The sequence below is a fragment of the Phoenix dactylifera genome, unplaced genomic scaffold (genome assembly GCF_009389715.1).
Source record: "Phoenix dactylifera cultivar Barhee BC4 unplaced genomic scaffold, palm_55x_up_171113_PBpolish2nd_filt_p 000412F, whole genome shotgun sequence".
Classification (NCBI taxonomy): Eukaryota; Viridiplantae; Streptophyta; class Magnoliopsida; order Arecales; family Arecaceae; genus Phoenix; species Phoenix dactylifera.
Window position 1 is genome coordinate 217,129 of NW_024067852.1, and position 16,852 is coordinate 233,980.

Consider the following 16,852-nt stretch of genomic DNA (forward strand, 5'->3'; position numbering starts at 1 on the left):
TTGCTTTGCATCCTGGTCAAACCTACTCTAGGAGGAAGGGGACCAATTCCCTCTTTAATTTGGCGCCTTATAGACAATGGACCACTTCGATCCAAAATCTTATTGAATTTTGAACATCCTCCAAAGGACAAAGGGTGTCAGTGCTTTCTTAACTATTTGAGTCCGCTTCCTAAATTTTTCATTATTGAGTGCTTATCAATCAAGTGCTGCCTTTGTTACAAGAGCCAACCGTTTTGGATCTTCCTTTTAGTAACTTTCATTTATGTTGTAGTAAATGTGTCTTTGTTTAGAGCCAAACTTCTGATAGAATCCAATGGATCATAACTTCGAGCATCCGGTACTGAATTCGAATCCCTGCCTATTTGACCCATTTGCACCCTTGCTTTTCATGCACCATCTTGGATTTTATTGCGACATAAATAATTCACATACTAACTTCAAAAAAAAACAAAAGTAAAAAAAAGGGAAGATTCCATTAAGTAGATGAAATCAGGTAATAGAGTTGATAATACAAGAACAGAAGTACAAACAAAAATAAAGAGTTGCAGCATAGATTTAGTTGGGCATGCTGCCCTGCTTTACACCCTGTGAGCCCCCTGGTCCACACATCTACTTTTAATGCTGACAGTGGAAACTTCAACTGCAGATAAATGCAGTGAATGATTGCCTTTGCCGTGCAATGTTTTGTCAACATCCAGATATTTAATGGGTAATTACGAAGCAAATATGCATGAGGCCATGCGCGAGATAAAAATTTGCCCCGTATTGCACTCAAGCAGTGCAAATAAAGCTTCTACTGCAAGGCCATACTTATGATACCACAAGCGTACAATTACAATGTCAGCTACAACCCTATACCTCGTGTTACCATCTCATACATGTAGTCATATACTAATGATATCCGTTTCACATGGTTAAATACCGTTTTCTTTCGTCCCAACATTCCTATCTATCAAAGATTACTGTCTTCTGTGAACTAGTTCTCCTACGCTTACATTCCCCAAAGGCAGCACTGCACCATGAGTCACAAATTTCATGGTACTACGAAATCAAGAAATCAAGACCCATGACAATGTTTTAAGTTCACCACACAATAAGCCCATCGTCGCACCATTAGAGATTTAGAGTAACTATTCAGCACTGCCTGCTTCCTCTGGTAGCTTTAGTGCAAACAGGCGGACACTTCTGTAGTCTGTACACATTACGAAGTACCTCTTGGTTCGTTGATCTCCGTATCCTCTCTTCTTCTAGGTAGATTTTTGTAGCTCCCTCTTCTCAAGCTCCTCCTCATCGTATATAATTAGATAATGCTTTAAATTAATGACCCAGTTGCTCATCATTGGATACCAACCCTCTGAATTGCTTGAAACCCAAATAACTGGTTGTTACATGGGACCCAGATATGCAGACTTCGAGTATCCTTGGTGGGTGCGCTTCCTTAATCAATTTCCTGGAGTTATTGCCATAAATAATTTCAGAAAATCCAGTATTAGTTCAGCTATCATCCCTTTATCCCTGTTTGGTTTTGGAACTAGGCCATCCATTAACAGGATGTCCATCAAAGTGGCCATCCATTTTGGCAAGAAGTCTCACGCGAACCTGGTTCTCTATAGCCACTGCCTCTCTGATGCTGTCGTGAAGCTGTTTACACAGCTCATCAAGTGCAAGCATTGGGAATGGCTCTTCAATGAGTACACCAACCTGATCAGATTTCTATGTAAGTTAGCAAGCCAAAGTATAGCAATGATATGAGTCATATGACCGCTATTTTGCTTTACATATCGTCTAGTTCTGCAAATTGGTTGTAAAAAAAGAGGCATGTGTCTTGTTAGACAATATTTGATAGTGACCAGGCAAGCAACATCCCATGCATGAGTTCTACAAGGAAAAGTTGCACATAGAACTGCTGTCACAAAATTCTCTGAAACATTAAAAGAATCCAATTACTCAATAACTTATGTATCATTAAAAAAAATCACCAACTACTCAATAATGCAGAATAACTATTCTTGAAAGATTTATGAATATTTAAATGAGAATTGTTACTTGTCTTGTTGTGATGACTGTTGGCTGTTGTTGCTTCTTCAACTCTTACTGTCCATTAATAAATATTCAATGTAACTGTTATTCATCTTGTTGTTACGACTGTTGGTTGTTGTTGCTTCTTCCCCTCTAGTTGTCTTCTATGCACTTGCTCATATAGATCAGTTCTCTCACAATTATTTTAATTCCTTCAGGTTATTTTATTTTCCCAACTTTTATTCCAAACATTTGGTGGAATTTCTGCATCTAATTTGCCAAGTGTGTGGAATTTAGGTGCATTGTACGCATGTTTATAAAGCATGTACCGTTTTATTAGGACCAGCTTCTCACTTCTTAGATGAAATGTGTTTACTGGTTTTTTCAATTAACTATACTGTCAATTTCTGTGATTCCATTGAAGAGAGGGAGAGAAGTCATGTTGCAGGCCATTGGTTTCTTTGACCGGGCATTTCTGTGAGTTGATTCTACACCCATTGCTGGGTATTTTCTGCCACATCTCATACCCATAGTACAGGATGTTGACCACATAATCAAAGGCTTTAAAAGGTCTCAGAAGTGGAATATTTTATCGCCATACGAAATGAAGCAGTGGCTAGCATGCTAAGATAAACCACTTGGAAAAGGCATTGCCTTTCTTTTCATTACCACAGTTCTGAGTCATCAAAATGCAGATCTATTATCAAGATAGGGAAGGTTTAAGAATAAATGATTGGGCATTTGAATTGCTAAGCATTAACAATCTCTCATAAGGCACTTGGCGATAGGAAGGCTTGCAGGTTTCCAATTGGAGTAGTCAAGCGATCAAGTATAATTGAGTCTCATTTATAGGGTTTTCTATCAAAAATAGCAGAGTTTAGAGAAGTTCAACAAACAAAAAGAAAAGGAAAAGGGAGTCCATAGGAGGCAGGAGCAATAGTGCACCAAGTCAAATATAAAGGAAATAATGTATTTTTTAGTAATAATCTTCAAATAAAAAGTGTAAAGAGGCAGAGATAAGCAGTAGAATGCATGAGAGAGTGATTCTACACTTAAATTATCTTGGAAAACAGCATTTTAATTGCTAGGTAGAGCCAACCTAGAAAAATTTATCCACCCTATGAATAGCTGATGATGTTATTATTCTGTCAGAACTTAAATTATGAAACAAATGAGCTGTTTAAGTTAGAAGCAAAGATAAATGAAGGTTATCAAATATTAATATAATAGCTCATCCAAGCTTTATGGTCATTAATTTCTGATAACGATCGGAAGTCAGACATATTATAAGAAACAACTCAAGAGAAACATATTTGCTTACTTCTTCGATGCAGAATAGAGAGGCTGCACTGATAAAGGTAGCAGGAACAACAATCCAATTGCAGTCATCCCAAAGTATCACAGGAAGTGTAAGATGCCATAAGACTAGAAATCTCGAGGTTAAGCGAGTATATGATAGAGGGATTGGAGTACCCATTAGCTGTTCGCAGACACCAATCCCTTCATGGAAGCAAGAGATCTTCGACTCCTATATGAAAAGGCAAGATATACACAATGAGTTAATACCACCATCTGGCTCGGGGAAGAAAGCGTAATAACTTGCATCTGTAGCATGCTGACGTTATTATTAGCAAAGAAAGCAATAAACAACAAGGTTCTCAATGATTTAACAAAACAGTACCAGAGAGCTTAGCAAACTCAACCAAGAAAATGACTAAAGAAACAAATATAAGGAACAGTTGGCATTTAACATACAGATAAAATGTCCTTTCTCTACATAACGCATAATTTGATAATTAAAATAACTATAAATTAGTAAAAAAGAAATTCCATCATAAATAGCTTGAATTAAATTACTTTGTAAGAGAGCTTTAATATAGCTGTCTGTTCAATAGCAGCAACAGCAGAATGTAATAAAAAATTGGAGCCAAGCCAGAATAGAAACTTGCTCTTAATATTGCAGGTCGGCATATTAATAGTACTCGTAGTGATCACCAACACAAGTTTTTCAAGAGAAGCTTTGTCCTCTATGTTGTGCAAGTACTCATAGCGTGCACCAACACAAGTTTTTCACACCTGAAGTTCTTGAGGCCAATTATTGACATTCAGAGAAAACCTTGATATGAAGTGATCATGTATACCTCAACTTTCTCACCAATGATAGACTGAAACTACAAAGAATAAAAGTTAAACTAGATGGAAGGATCTGCATTCCTTTTACAAATAAGACTTCAATCACCTTTTCTTTTATCTTCAAACTTTGATTTTAGTTATTTAAGTTCTGCATACAGTTGTAATTGTACAGGCACCTTTGTTAACCTTGAGGACTGCAGAGTTCCCAGGCACTTGCAATGGGATTATAGACAGAGGGAATAATGTGAAGCACCCTCATCAACCATTGACACCGTCAATGGTGACATATCCTCAGCCCCACAAGGTGACCAAGTTCCATAAATACATTAAAATTCCAAGAGCTTCACTTTTTTTCAATGAAAATTAACATGGATAAGAAACTTGAAGATGTAGCACAATGTTTCACCAGCCCATTCATGTCTCATACCTCCAAATGGCCCTTGCTACTTGATCAGAAAATAAATGATTGAAATATTCCTTAAACATTCTGAAAGAATGGATAGAAGGAAATATAGATTCAATGATAAAAGAATGTTACTCCTAAAATGTAGTGCAGGACACCAACGCAGCAAACTGAGAAGAACAACAACAAGATAGGTGTTGGATATGCCCTATCCAGCAAAGAAATATAACCAACAAAGGACAACACCAAGTCTCACTGCAGGGTTTCCAAGTATGCAGGAGTTTGATAGGATGGCTTGAAAAGAACTATCTCATGGATTGCTAAAAATCGGCCACATTTAGTATGCCATTGTATCTCATGCCATGAGTTACCATGCCAGGTTTGCTTGCACAGCAGATTGATCCCCAAAGTAAAATTGGAGTTGATGGTGCAAGCAGTGACATTTGTTGATAATTGTAAATTGTTTGGCATTGGTAGCTCAAGCCCTTGCATTTATCCAGCTTATGCAGTGGAACTATAAGACAGGTTTGCATCTAATTTGAAAAAATATTTAAGCCCAGATAAATGCTGTTTCCTATGAGATTACAAAGTTTTTCTTTCTTGCATTGATTCTAGAGGAAGGATTCAGAAATTAAAGGAATAAGAAAAAAAAAATGAAAGTCATCCATGACAAAAACCATACCATGTTTACATGGAGGCATTAGAAACTTCTATAGTCTTGACTTTTTCTTTGGAGGGTCCCCTTAGATCTTGAATTCTACATGGAATGACCAACGGTTTAAACTCCAAATTGACTCCTGTTATTGACCGTGTTTTTTGAAAGATCAAGCCAATCATGATTAGGGAACCAAAACTTCACTAAAAAATTTTCAGAAGCTACTGATGGAATTCTTAGATGAGGACATAAACTGGCCCATCCAGCAAGAAAGTCAACAACATAAGAGAAAAATATGCCAATGACCAAAAATATTATGTTGCAACTAACTCTTATAGCAAGAAACTTTGTATGCATGGACTGTGAGGCATCTGGGTATCTCAAAATATGTTGGGAACTCGGTGTTGATTATGTCACGTGGACTTCATCTTCATCCACAATTTATCTTCATCCTAAGCACAACAGTGAAAAAAAGGTAGTTAATGCCTTCAGGAAGACAACTATAAGTAAACGTTTGCCATTGCAAAAGTGAATGACACAGCAAAAGTCAGACATCACACTCATTCCAAAAAAATAAATAAACTTGGTGTTAGGTCATGCTGAACCTTGATGAGAGAGAAAATTACCTCAAACAAGAACCGAGATGAGAGAACATATTTTCATAAATAAAACTTATCCCACAACGGTGAGAGAATCAGACACTTGGCTGCTCCTTTTTTTTCTTACGGATCAAAAACCAAAGAATCAAAGACATCTAGCAAAACGTTGAAACCCGCAAAACCAAGAAACTATGAGAGAACTAGTAGCATAACAATTACCAATCCGATATTCCTAAAAATTGATTCTCTTGTCTTTGAATTTTAAGAATTCACTTAGTCCAATATATATTAGAGTATTTAAAGTCAGTAAAGACCATGGTTTACATTAACATAAATCTCAAGTTGATGCAACTAGATTTAAGAATTGATTTAATTATTTTCATTGCAGTACATTCCTCCTTTTCTTACCTTTTTCTTGCTCAGGATCTCAAGATGATTCTTTTATCTAACTTCCTTTTATTATTTCTTTTTTTATAAATCAGTCGATGTGATCTGCTTGTCTTATGGATTACTTTGCTTTCAGCATAGTATGAACAATGTGGCCTGACATACCTTCGGTTGGTATGGATATCGTTCTTCTATATGTCCAAAAGAAACGAAAAAAGTTCATATGGAAGTAATTAGAGTATACTACAGTGACAAATAAAACTAAAGTGATGTTTGTGCACTAATTAACCACAACTTATCGATGAAATGCATAAAGGAGTTACAGACTTTCTTCAGCTAAACATAAACCATTTTCTTCCTATTCTGCTTTACAGAGAGTAATTAGCTCCAAAAGAAATTACCGAGATGTTTTGCTTTGGTTCTTCTAAATGTAAAATTTGAAGGCTCTGTGAAATAAATTCAATGATGCAGCGAGGACGATGCCTCGATCTCACAACTATAGATAGATCATCCTCTTCAAGCAAATTCTGCAGATCTGATCTGATGTCTGAACCATTAATAACATGACACTGCAGTGCAGAGCTTTAGTTATCAGATTGATATTAATTCCAGTTACTAGTCTGATAAAAAGTATTTTTATTAGAAATTGGTATAACTAGGAATGGAAATATCAGAGGTAGAACATACTCAAGAAAATGTATAAAGTACTAGAGCATATATAACAAGAACAGAAAAGAAGCCAGGTGTAATAACGAGAAACCAGAATCAGTCTACATGACAAAACCTTCTACAACTATAGAGATACCAATTGATTTATCAGAAAAGGCAACAGAACACGTATAGCAAGCATGGATTTTGTCGTGTCCACGTTCCAAGCTAAAGGAGTAATAAATGAGCATGTATTCTTCATTGTTTCCACAGGAAACTCTAAGAGGAACTATTGGAGTGAATGCAATATAACAACATCAGGCAAGCACCTCAAGATATACATGCATTTAGAAGTGGCTCATGTCTGACATATAAAAAGGATGCAACACAAGAAGGTGGAATATGTGTACAGATTGAACTGAAACTCATTCAAAGAATGTAAAGTCACACACAGCCAGCTCAGTAATCATGCATGCATTAAAACATGTATCCAGAGCTATAGGCTACTAGCCATCTACAAACCCTCCCCCCAACCTACTAAGAGAGAGAGAGGGGGAAGGGGGGATAAACTCTACAAGAATTTGCAGTAAAAGCTTACCACAAACCACACCAAGCACAAATGCAACCACTAAAACAGCAGTTTAGGTCTAAAACAACTGTTTAGGTCATTACTGCTTGAATCTCTGTCATCTATTTATCTCACATACACATACAAGTATCGAAAATCATGATGCTTATGCACCAAAAATTTACCTACCAATAATTAAAGTTTTACTACAAACCTAAATTAATAAAGTTTCATAAAAAATGGAATCTTGTTGCTTACACAAATCAATAACTTTTAGATAGCAGTCCTCTACAGATAGCAGAAGTGTTATGATACTTATATTTAAAATACTTTACTGCTACATTTTTCCTTATTTCTTGATTCAAAAGTTCCAAGCATTGTAGCATTATGATTTAACGCATTCTTTAAAACTTTAGCCCATATTGGAGAACAAATGCAAGTGAAGTTGCATTTATTACTTTCCCAAGTGGACTCTAGTTGGATCTGTAGGCCTTTGGGCTTTTTACCTCACACACAGGTGCTTGGGCTCAGCTATGTCTAAACATAACCCCAGGCACTTATTGTAGCCTTTACGGGCCTGTTTACACTAGCCACTGAGTCCATGGATTGGCAGGCAACATGTTACTTGGATTGGACTCTATAAATAGAGCCCAGGTCCAAGTGCTCCCTACATATCAGATTATACTTTAGAGCTTCTTTTCACCCCAAAAATAGCCTTTGCTTTATTGTTCCTCAAAATTCTGCATCTATTATCCCCACCATGGTTCTTCGTAGTTTTTCCACCATTTTTTTTTTACATCATTTTTCAACGTTTATTTCCAAGTAATGGAGGGAGTTGGTCAAATCATCACCATTGACATGCTAATGCTGCTCTTGGAGGGAGTTGGATTGAGATGGGGATATGTTTACCTTGGAAGCATTTATAACATCTACCCTGCATGAGAGAAGCAAGAACACTCAGGATAGTGCCTAGCACACCTTTGATCCAAATTCTTCTGCACCTTCACTTGTATCCTCTTGATTTTTTTGTGTTTGCTAAAACGAATTGGTGCATTTTCCAACATGATTTTCAAGAGAATTAAATATTTCTGGTTTTTTGTGATTTATCTCCAACAATAAGTTCTAAATCATGATCAAGCCAATCAGTTCTAATATGACTTCATACAAGTCTAAGTTATATTGGAAAGCTTTTTCTTCAATTGTTGAGTAGATTCATGTAGTAATTCCTCTACAATGCCACGATTTATTTTAGCTTTCTGTTTTCCATCATGTAACTTGACTCCAGTTGAATGATATCTCGGTAGTATATGTCCTAGTGTAAAACTATATCAATATAAACTTAAATGTCTTAATTTGGCTATCAAAAGAATATGTCTTAGCTTCTGCATCATGTTGTGTACTATGACTATATAACCATAACTGCACTTAAAAATTGTGTGCAGCTAGAACAGGAAAGCTGACAAATAAGCAAAAGGGTATAGGATTTCTCAACAACTAATGCAAAATTCTTCATGTAGCCAAACCGATTAATTGCATTAAAGACTTGAAGCACCAAATAATGTTTTAAATGGTGGTTGCAGAATCCAGAAGATTGGGCTAGGCACCTATTCATCTGCAGCTATCGATCCTTGCTAAATGCCAAAATGAACAGTTTCACAAGCATAGACTTCTTCAATTTATAAAATGCAGATCTCTTAGTCTTTTCCATACTTTTACATAGTACTCTCCTAAGCCTTCTCGTGTTCCTTTTTTTTTTTAAAAAAAAAAAGGTAAGCTAATGTTCTTTTTTGTGATAGCTGGAAATAATATTTCCTGACATGATACAACATTGTTTGGAGTTCAATCTATCGCAGACACCACATTCCCACTGCCAACCCTAATAAGTTATGCCAGAAAGACAATCGAAAATTTCGCCCTAGAGTAACAAAAAGTATTTAATTATACAATCAAATTTATATATATATAAATAAGATGACTTTAAGCAAGTATGTAGGCAGCGAATGGATTTTCACCAACCTTGAGAGCCACAGGGAATGCCATGATATAGTTCAACAATGCCCGCCTGACTCCGGCATCGGCACCGCCATTATGTCCTCTCCCCGAGATCACCATCCCGGCAAGCTCATTGGCCCCCGCGACCACCTTCATCCACGCCTTCCGGCCCTCGACGAACCTCGAGTAGGACGCCTCCGTCCTGAAGACGAGCAGCAGCGCCAGGGCCGGGGCTGTCAGCTGGTAAGGCAGCGACGACGCCCGGAAAAGGGGGAAGAAGTCGGGAAGCCAGGCGAGGGAGACGGCGGAGTTGTAGAGGGCGAGGGCGGCAGCGACGGCGGTGAGGGAGAAGACGGGGGGATGAGGGAGAGGATGACGCGGGAGGAGAGGCTGGAGAGGAGGTGGCGGAGGTGGCGGCTGGAGCTGCGGTGGTCGCGCCAGTCGTCGGGGGTGTAGAGAGGGCGGCGCTTGCGCATGCCACGCTCCTTGACGGCATCGGCCCACTCGGACACCCACCGGAGGGAAGGGAAGGGGGAGTTGGCGGACTTCGAGCAGAGGATGGGGAGGAGGAGGAATTTGGTGGGATGAGAAGGGGGTGATGAGTGGGAGTAGTGGAATTTGAGTGGGTTTTGAGGGGTAAATTGGGAATTGGAGGAGAGGGAAAGATGGGAAAGGGCTGTCATTGGTGAGGGATGGGGTTGGGGTTTGGAGTTGGAAGAAGGGGGGAGGGAGGGGTGGCGATGGGGGAAGAGGGCACGCTTTTGTTTTCACAGCAGCAGTTCGTGAAGGAGGACGTTACACATGTTTGAACGGGAAGCGGGCCTGCTCAGGAATATCCAGTACAGCGGAATACTGTGACTGTCATCTCAGATTATTCTTGTAAATCTTGTGTATCCAAAAACAAGTAGAATTACAGACTGGACCACCTACTTCGTTGTTGGCCACATTTTTTGGACCTATTTTGTAGCCATCTTTCCATCCTTATATTATCTCTTTTCTCTCAAACCCTGTTAGTTGCACTTTTATTAGAGCAGTATAAGCAGCTATTATATCAATAAAAAAATAGGCATAAAAATCCTGTTGTGCAGAAATATATTGTATAGCTATCAGTAGCTTACACATACCGTATCATACATGGCGTTCATCATCCGATAACCGTTCATTTTTTTTTTTATCAGGACCATCGTAGGCTACACAACATTCTATGGTATGACCCAACCTACGCAACAACGTAGAGAATCCAAGTTATTAGGAACCATGTAAAAGTGATAGACATTTAAAAAGAGACATTGAGGTCAAGGGGAATTAACATATTTTCCTTTTTTTTTGACTTTTTCCGAAATTTGCAATAAGTCTCTTATATTCGTTTACTGCATACAAAGTACTCTCACTCGGGCTAATATAACTTGACTGACTTATATTTATGCTGATCTTTTTTTTCCTTTTGGGTTTAGAAGTTTATACTTGATAAGGTCTAATTTAACTAGTAAAACTTAGCCAGTGCAACTCAATTTAACATGATCGGATCGAATTTGTATTTAGATTTAAAATTTTGGGCTGAGATTCATGTTTAGTTACTTAAGTTGATGAATGGGTCAAATCAAATCAGGTTAAGTATTTTGTTGATTGGATTGCACTAGTTGGTCCTGACTAGGGATGTAATTGAGCCGAGCTTAAACAAGCTTGGATTTGATCAAGCATGGTTAGAAATTATTTTATAGCTAGAACTCCAAGCTTGATTTGTTGGCAATTATTTTCGAGCTCACTCTGAGCTCAATTTTGAGTTGAGCTAAAGAAAGCATATTTGATAAACCTGTAATCCTAAATCAAGCTGAAATAAACCCAATATCAAATGAAGCTTAGTTGAAACTTGAATGAGAGCTTAATTCTTGATCTCAAGCATGGTTTAGGATTTGGTTGATTTAAATTAACATTTAATTAATCCAAGAATAAAAAACTTTAATTCAATGTTCCATTTTATATAAAATAGGACATTTTAAATATCCTTATATAATAATTTTATGTCTTAGTCTCCACAATTTTAAAATAAGTACTTTGTTTTATGACAATGAAGCAATAATGTTATCTTATTTTGTTATTCATTATATTTTTGTTGTAATGATTAATGGCTGCCACAATTGCCATTGTCTTATTTTATAAAAATCTTTCACGGTGTATGCAGGTGTTTTATTTCCATGTTCCAACTTCATTATTTTATGATGCTTACATCGTATTTTTTTATTTTTTCTAGATTAGGAGAGGCTAATTCTTACCTGCTGCCCTACACCTGCTCCACCCTCTCTAAGCTGAAGCCTAGACTCTTGAGCTGACCAAGTCCTGCTCACATAAACAGGCATTTCATTATCGGCCAGAATCGAATCTCCGACCTCTTAATGCTGCTCCCTCGCTTGCCTCTCTATTTGATATCAAGCTCTTCCACATCCCGGTCACTATTTTTTTGTTGTTAAAAAAAATGAATTAAACATATTTTTTATTTTTAGAAATATGAAAAAATAGAAATATAATTTTTGTTTTTGATTTTTGTTAAAAGATTAGGAGCGATGCCAAACATCATCTTAGTATTATATTTTTAATTCTTATTTTATAATAACTTATATGGACCAATGATTTAAATTTTATATTATTTAATTAAATCTTATATATCTCAAAATATGGTCCCACTTCTATCATTTGCAATCATAAGCATCTATGTATCATAAATAGCCCATGATAATAGATTCTCCGTGTATAATGTACTAAATCATATGATAAAGCTCAATAATCATGATTTATTGCACTCTATATAAATAGTCATGATTGTAAGATGAAACCTCTCTAATTCAACCTGAGATCGAACTCACCTAGCACACCTGCCCAGATGGGTTAAAAGTGGTACTTAGAAGTTAAAATGCAATTTATATAATAATATTTATTTTGAATTTTAGACATCACAATCATTTATCTTTTTTCCATATATATCATGATAACATTCATTCTTTAAGTCCAATTTGTTAGTAGAGCTTTCAAAGCTTTTAAAAATAAAGTTTTTGAAAAGTAGAACTTTTGGAAGTAAAATTTTTATAAAAACCTATTTGTTATTTGGTAACTATATTTTTAAAGTAAAATGAAGTTTTAACATGTTTGGTAACCAAACTGATAAATTGCCTTTGTTATACAATATAACAATAAAAAACATTACATACAGATTATTACATATTAAAATTTTTATATAATATAATATATCGTAATATATTTTTATAATATAGTTTAATATAATATTGTATACTACATAATATAATATAATAATGTTTTATAATTATTATAATATAATATAGTATAATATAGTAAATATAATATAATGGTATAAAGGAAAGTTCAAGGACCCTTACATTATGGTCCCTCCATCTGCAAGGAAACCGCTCGCGGGCAGGCAGATTCACAAATTGTTCCGACCTGCAAAGCTGAGCCAAAAACACGAAGCCTCGTTAGAATAAAAAATAAGTAAAAGATTATCAGATGAAGGAAATTCTAAAAATCTGATCCACTCACCGCAAACTCCAGCCTCTCCCATCCCGCCGGCCGCAACGGTTTTCTCGCCAGCTCCGAATTACAGCAACTTTTCGGTTTTTTCACTCGAAAACCCAAATTCCTATTTCCGAAATATATAAAAAAACGCAAGAATTTGATTCCGAAAGGGGAAAGAATCTGGTTCCGATGCAATGCGGACCGTTACACTATATAAAGCCGCCAGCTTCGACCGATTTATTCGTCTCACGGCTGCAATCGTTATCATTTTCTCCCCCTTTTCTCTCGTCCCCCTTGCCCCTTTTCGGCGGCAGAAGACGGAGAAGGCTATCAAGGCTAAAGAAAAGAGGCGCAATCATTAGGGCAATGCCTTCTTCTTCTCCTTCTTCCCCTACTCCCCCGCCCTCCGAAGCGAAGAACAACGCCCTCGGTACCTTCAAACTCAGCGAGTCAACCTTCTTGGCCTCTCTGATGCCGAAGAAGGAGATCGGAGCCGATCGCTTCATCGAGTCCCATCTCGACTACGATGGAAGAGGCGTCCTGATTGCGATCTTTGGTAATATGTTTTGATTTTTTCCTCCATTTTTGATCTTGTAGGGTTCTGGTTGTGCTTGATTTGACTGGGAACTGAAAAAGATAGGTTTTTCGACGAAATCTTGGAAGATTTGGTCCGATTAAATTGAAAAGATTGTGTTTATATCTTTTAGGGTAACTTTGCCAGGTAAAGCTGTATTATTGTTTGCTTCTGATTCTTTTTCGTTGAATGCCATGTTCTTTGTCTTTTTTTTTTTCTTTTTCTTTTTTTTGAATGGAATGTCATGTTCTTTGTCACCTGTAGAAGCTAAGCTTATACATGTCTAGCATGTAGAGGTTGGCATTGTATGATCCATGTACTTAAACTTCTTTCGTTCAGTGTCAGTTGATGAGTTTACAAGAAAAGATTGGTTTTGTTGAAATATTGGAACACTAGAGCGAAAGTTGCTTTTTTATTTTTTATTTGGGTGAAATATTGGAAGATTTGGTCTCTTAAAGGTGAAATGATTGAGCCTTTATCAGAACCGTTATGACTGGTGTCAGTAGACCCAATCTTTTAGTGTTACTTTACCAAATAAAGCAGTATTATTGTCTGCTTCTGCCTCCTTTTCGTTCGGTGTCATGTTGTTTGCGACTTGTAGGAGCTTACACATATGTCCAACATGTTCCTCTGACTCCATTTTTCCAGTTTCAGTTGGTTAGCTTGGTTTGATTTGGGAATGAGAAAAGATTGGTTTTTGTTGAAATATAGAAACATTAGATTAGATTACGGCGGAAAGATTGCAACTTCTTTATATTTTGGAAATACTGTTTACATATTAAAAAGGAAATATACAAATCGTAATTTAGCGGGGTCATAAACCTAATCTTTTAGTGCTATTTTACTAGTTAAATCTGCATGGTTGTTTGTATTTGATCTTTTCTTAACAAAAAAATATTCTTTTGCTTTATGTGGGATGGTCCGACACATTCTTAATCCATGCATACATTATCACATTGTTTGCCACCTTTTGAAGATTATTTATATACTTGACAGTTGACACTTTAAACTTAGCCTATTACAATTTTTTCTGAGGATTTTTTTGAATTTGATTGCTGTGTACAGATTCTGGTGTGGATCCAGCTGCTGCTGGCTTACAGGCGACATCAGATGGCAAACCAAAAATTATTGACATCTTAGATTGGTAAATTGAGTATTACTTGCAAGTTAATGATCTCTTGGATGTTGTATAAATTTTCTGACTATCACTATGTCTGAAGTATCTGTAAACCTGTATTCTTGCCTTCTGCAGCACGGGGAGTGGTGACGTCGACACCTCCAAAGTGGTGAAGGCTGACATTGATGGTCGCATTGTAGGGGTATCAGGTTGGTATTGCTAGAAACCGTGCTTACAATGAATTGTGGGAGCAAATTTGTATGGGGAAATTAAATAGTCAATTACTGGAGAGGTCCTAGTAAAAGAATTCTTTCGCAGCAATGAGGTTACTTAGTGGGCCCGACCTGGAACAATATAACCTCAGGTCTCCGGCCGTTCATTTCTATTTGAGGCACAGCACTTAATCTGAGGAGGGTATTTTTCTTATATATCTTCTGCCATTCTCAACACGTGGGTGGACATTATTGATGAGTGTTTCTTGATCATCTTAAATACTTGGTCTAGGTAACTTATTATGAATGGTCGTTTTGTACTACTCGGATGGTTATACAGAATCACATTTCCACTCCTCGTAACTTTACCGATTTTTTTCTTCTCCTACCTTTTTTTTTCCTGATGCTGAAGACCAAACTCACTGGAGCACAATTAGTAACAATACCAAAGTTGTCTTTAAGAAAGCTAGTAAAGATGCTAGAAATGTCATCCATAGAACAAAAAGTTATTATGGAATGGTTATGCATGGATTTAACTACTAAGGGAAGTTATGCAAGAGAAGCCATGCATGGAGACTTGGCAATAGCCACCAAGAAAGTTATGTATGGAGGTGGTTACCGAGGAAAATTGTGCTGGGGCTAGCTACCAAGGGAAGTTGTGCATGGGGATAGCTACCAGGTTCCCTTCATTAAAAAGTTAAAGGAGGCTCTTCTACACCACAGTTCTGAATGGATTCAGCATCCACAAGGCATCTTAGGTGCTTATATGTTTTTATCTTAGATTATATAATTTGATTATCAAATATTTTTGTAGTTTTTAATCTTTCAGTTAAAAGAGCAGTTCATAGTTTACACGTTTTTAACATTCTCTAATTGCTTGTATATGTAATCTTTTATTCTATTTGAGTGAATGCATCATTATTAAACTGTAGTTGCATTTTTCATGCAATCCACTTCTTACAAGGCAAATTCAAAGTCCTCTTCTCGGAGGAATAAAAAAGGACATACAGCCAATGGTCGAATTTGACCCAAACAATCCATTTTGGCATTCCAAGAGATATTTTCTGAGAACAATTTAAGATATTATATTTCTGTTGTCTGTATCTTCATAACTTTGATTTGTTGGGTTCCATGATCCATTCTCACCAGCACTTTTTCAACATTGTTGGAATCATGTTTCTATACATTGTCAGACTCCATGCTTGATGGGTATAAGCCATATTTTAGCCGTGTCATGTTCTCATATTAGGATTGTGTTTGCTAAAGATTCTATTAATTATATCCAGGGAGGAAATTGGCTTTAAATCCATCATGGAAGAATCCTTCCCAGGAGTGGCATGTAGGCTGCAAATTGGTCTACGAACTTTTCACAGACACTCTCACAACTCGGTTAAAGGTACACCACCGTGTTTAATATCAGCCCTTCCATTCTATGAAAAGCTTGTGCATGTATGTATCTTATTACAAGGCATGGAATTTATTGATATTTTATGGCAGAAAGAAAGAAAGAAGAAGTGGGATGAGAAAAATCAGGAAGCAATTTCAGAGGCTCTAAGGCATCTGAATGAGTTTGACAAGGTTTTTATCAATTTCTCATTCCTTTTCCTTTCAAAATGAAGAATATGCAGCCAAAGCATTTATATTTTTGCAATGTAATATATTTGTAATGAGATGTAGCGACATATCTATGAAATGTGTGTTAGTACATGCTTCCATTTATTTCAACCCTTTAAGTTACAAATAGATTCAAGCGCCATCTCTATATAAAGGAAACGTACTGGGCATCCTTTTTCCTTAAAATGCATTAAAACTGTTAAGTAATGCAATTATAAAAAAGGTTTCAATAATCAATTAGATGGGGGAAGGGGGGGGGGGTTGTTGGTTGGGTAGGTCTTGGCCATCATGTCTTGTTCTTGTGAGAATTGGGACGGGGGCGGGACCTTGAAACCCTCGGTCCCTTGCATGTGGGGCTTCCCTATCTCGTGGAAACACCGGCTGGGCTGATTTGCAGAGAAAGCAC

At 36.9% G+C, this 16,852-nt stretch overlaps 2 protein-coding genes across 3 annotated transcripts in view; one reads left to right on the forward strand and one right to left on the reverse strand.

The window, feature by feature from the left end:
- Nucleotides 1-455: 455 nt before the first annotated feature.
- LOC120105980 (UPF0187 protein At3g61320, chloroplastic-like) lies at nucleotides 456-10,201 on the reverse strand. The gene is given in 5 exon segments (XM_039118786.1): nucleotides 456-1,701; nucleotides 3,341-3,547; nucleotides 6,598-6,765; nucleotides 9,429-9,766; nucleotides 9,769-10,201. Coding segments are annotated over 5 exon segments (1,224 nt in total). The 5' UTR covers nucleotides 10,088-10,201; the 3' UTR covers nucleotides 456-1,509.
- Nucleotides 10,202-12,970: 2,769 nt separating this feature from the next.
- Nucleotides 12,971-16,852, forward strand: part of LOC120105981 (tripeptidyl-peptidase 2-like) — an 83,689-nt gene continuing 79,807 nt past the window's right edge. Inside the window, exons 1-5 of one of the 2 annotated variants that reach the window (XM_039118787.1) lie at nucleotides 12,971-13,485; nucleotides 14,569-14,647; nucleotides 14,756-14,829; nucleotides 16,119-16,228; nucleotides 16,330-16,410. In XM_039118787.1, the coding sequence (XP_038974715.1) occupies nucleotides 13,119-13,485; nucleotides 14,569-14,647; nucleotides 14,756-14,829; nucleotides 16,119-16,228; nucleotides 16,330-16,410 (711 nt within the window). In that variant the 5' untranslated portion in view covers nucleotides 12,971-13,118. The remainder of the gene's footprint in view (nucleotides 13,486-14,568; nucleotides 14,648-14,755; nucleotides 14,830-16,118; nucleotides 16,229-16,329; nucleotides 16,411-16,852) is intronic. The other variant, XM_039118788.1, reaches the window with a different exon arrangement.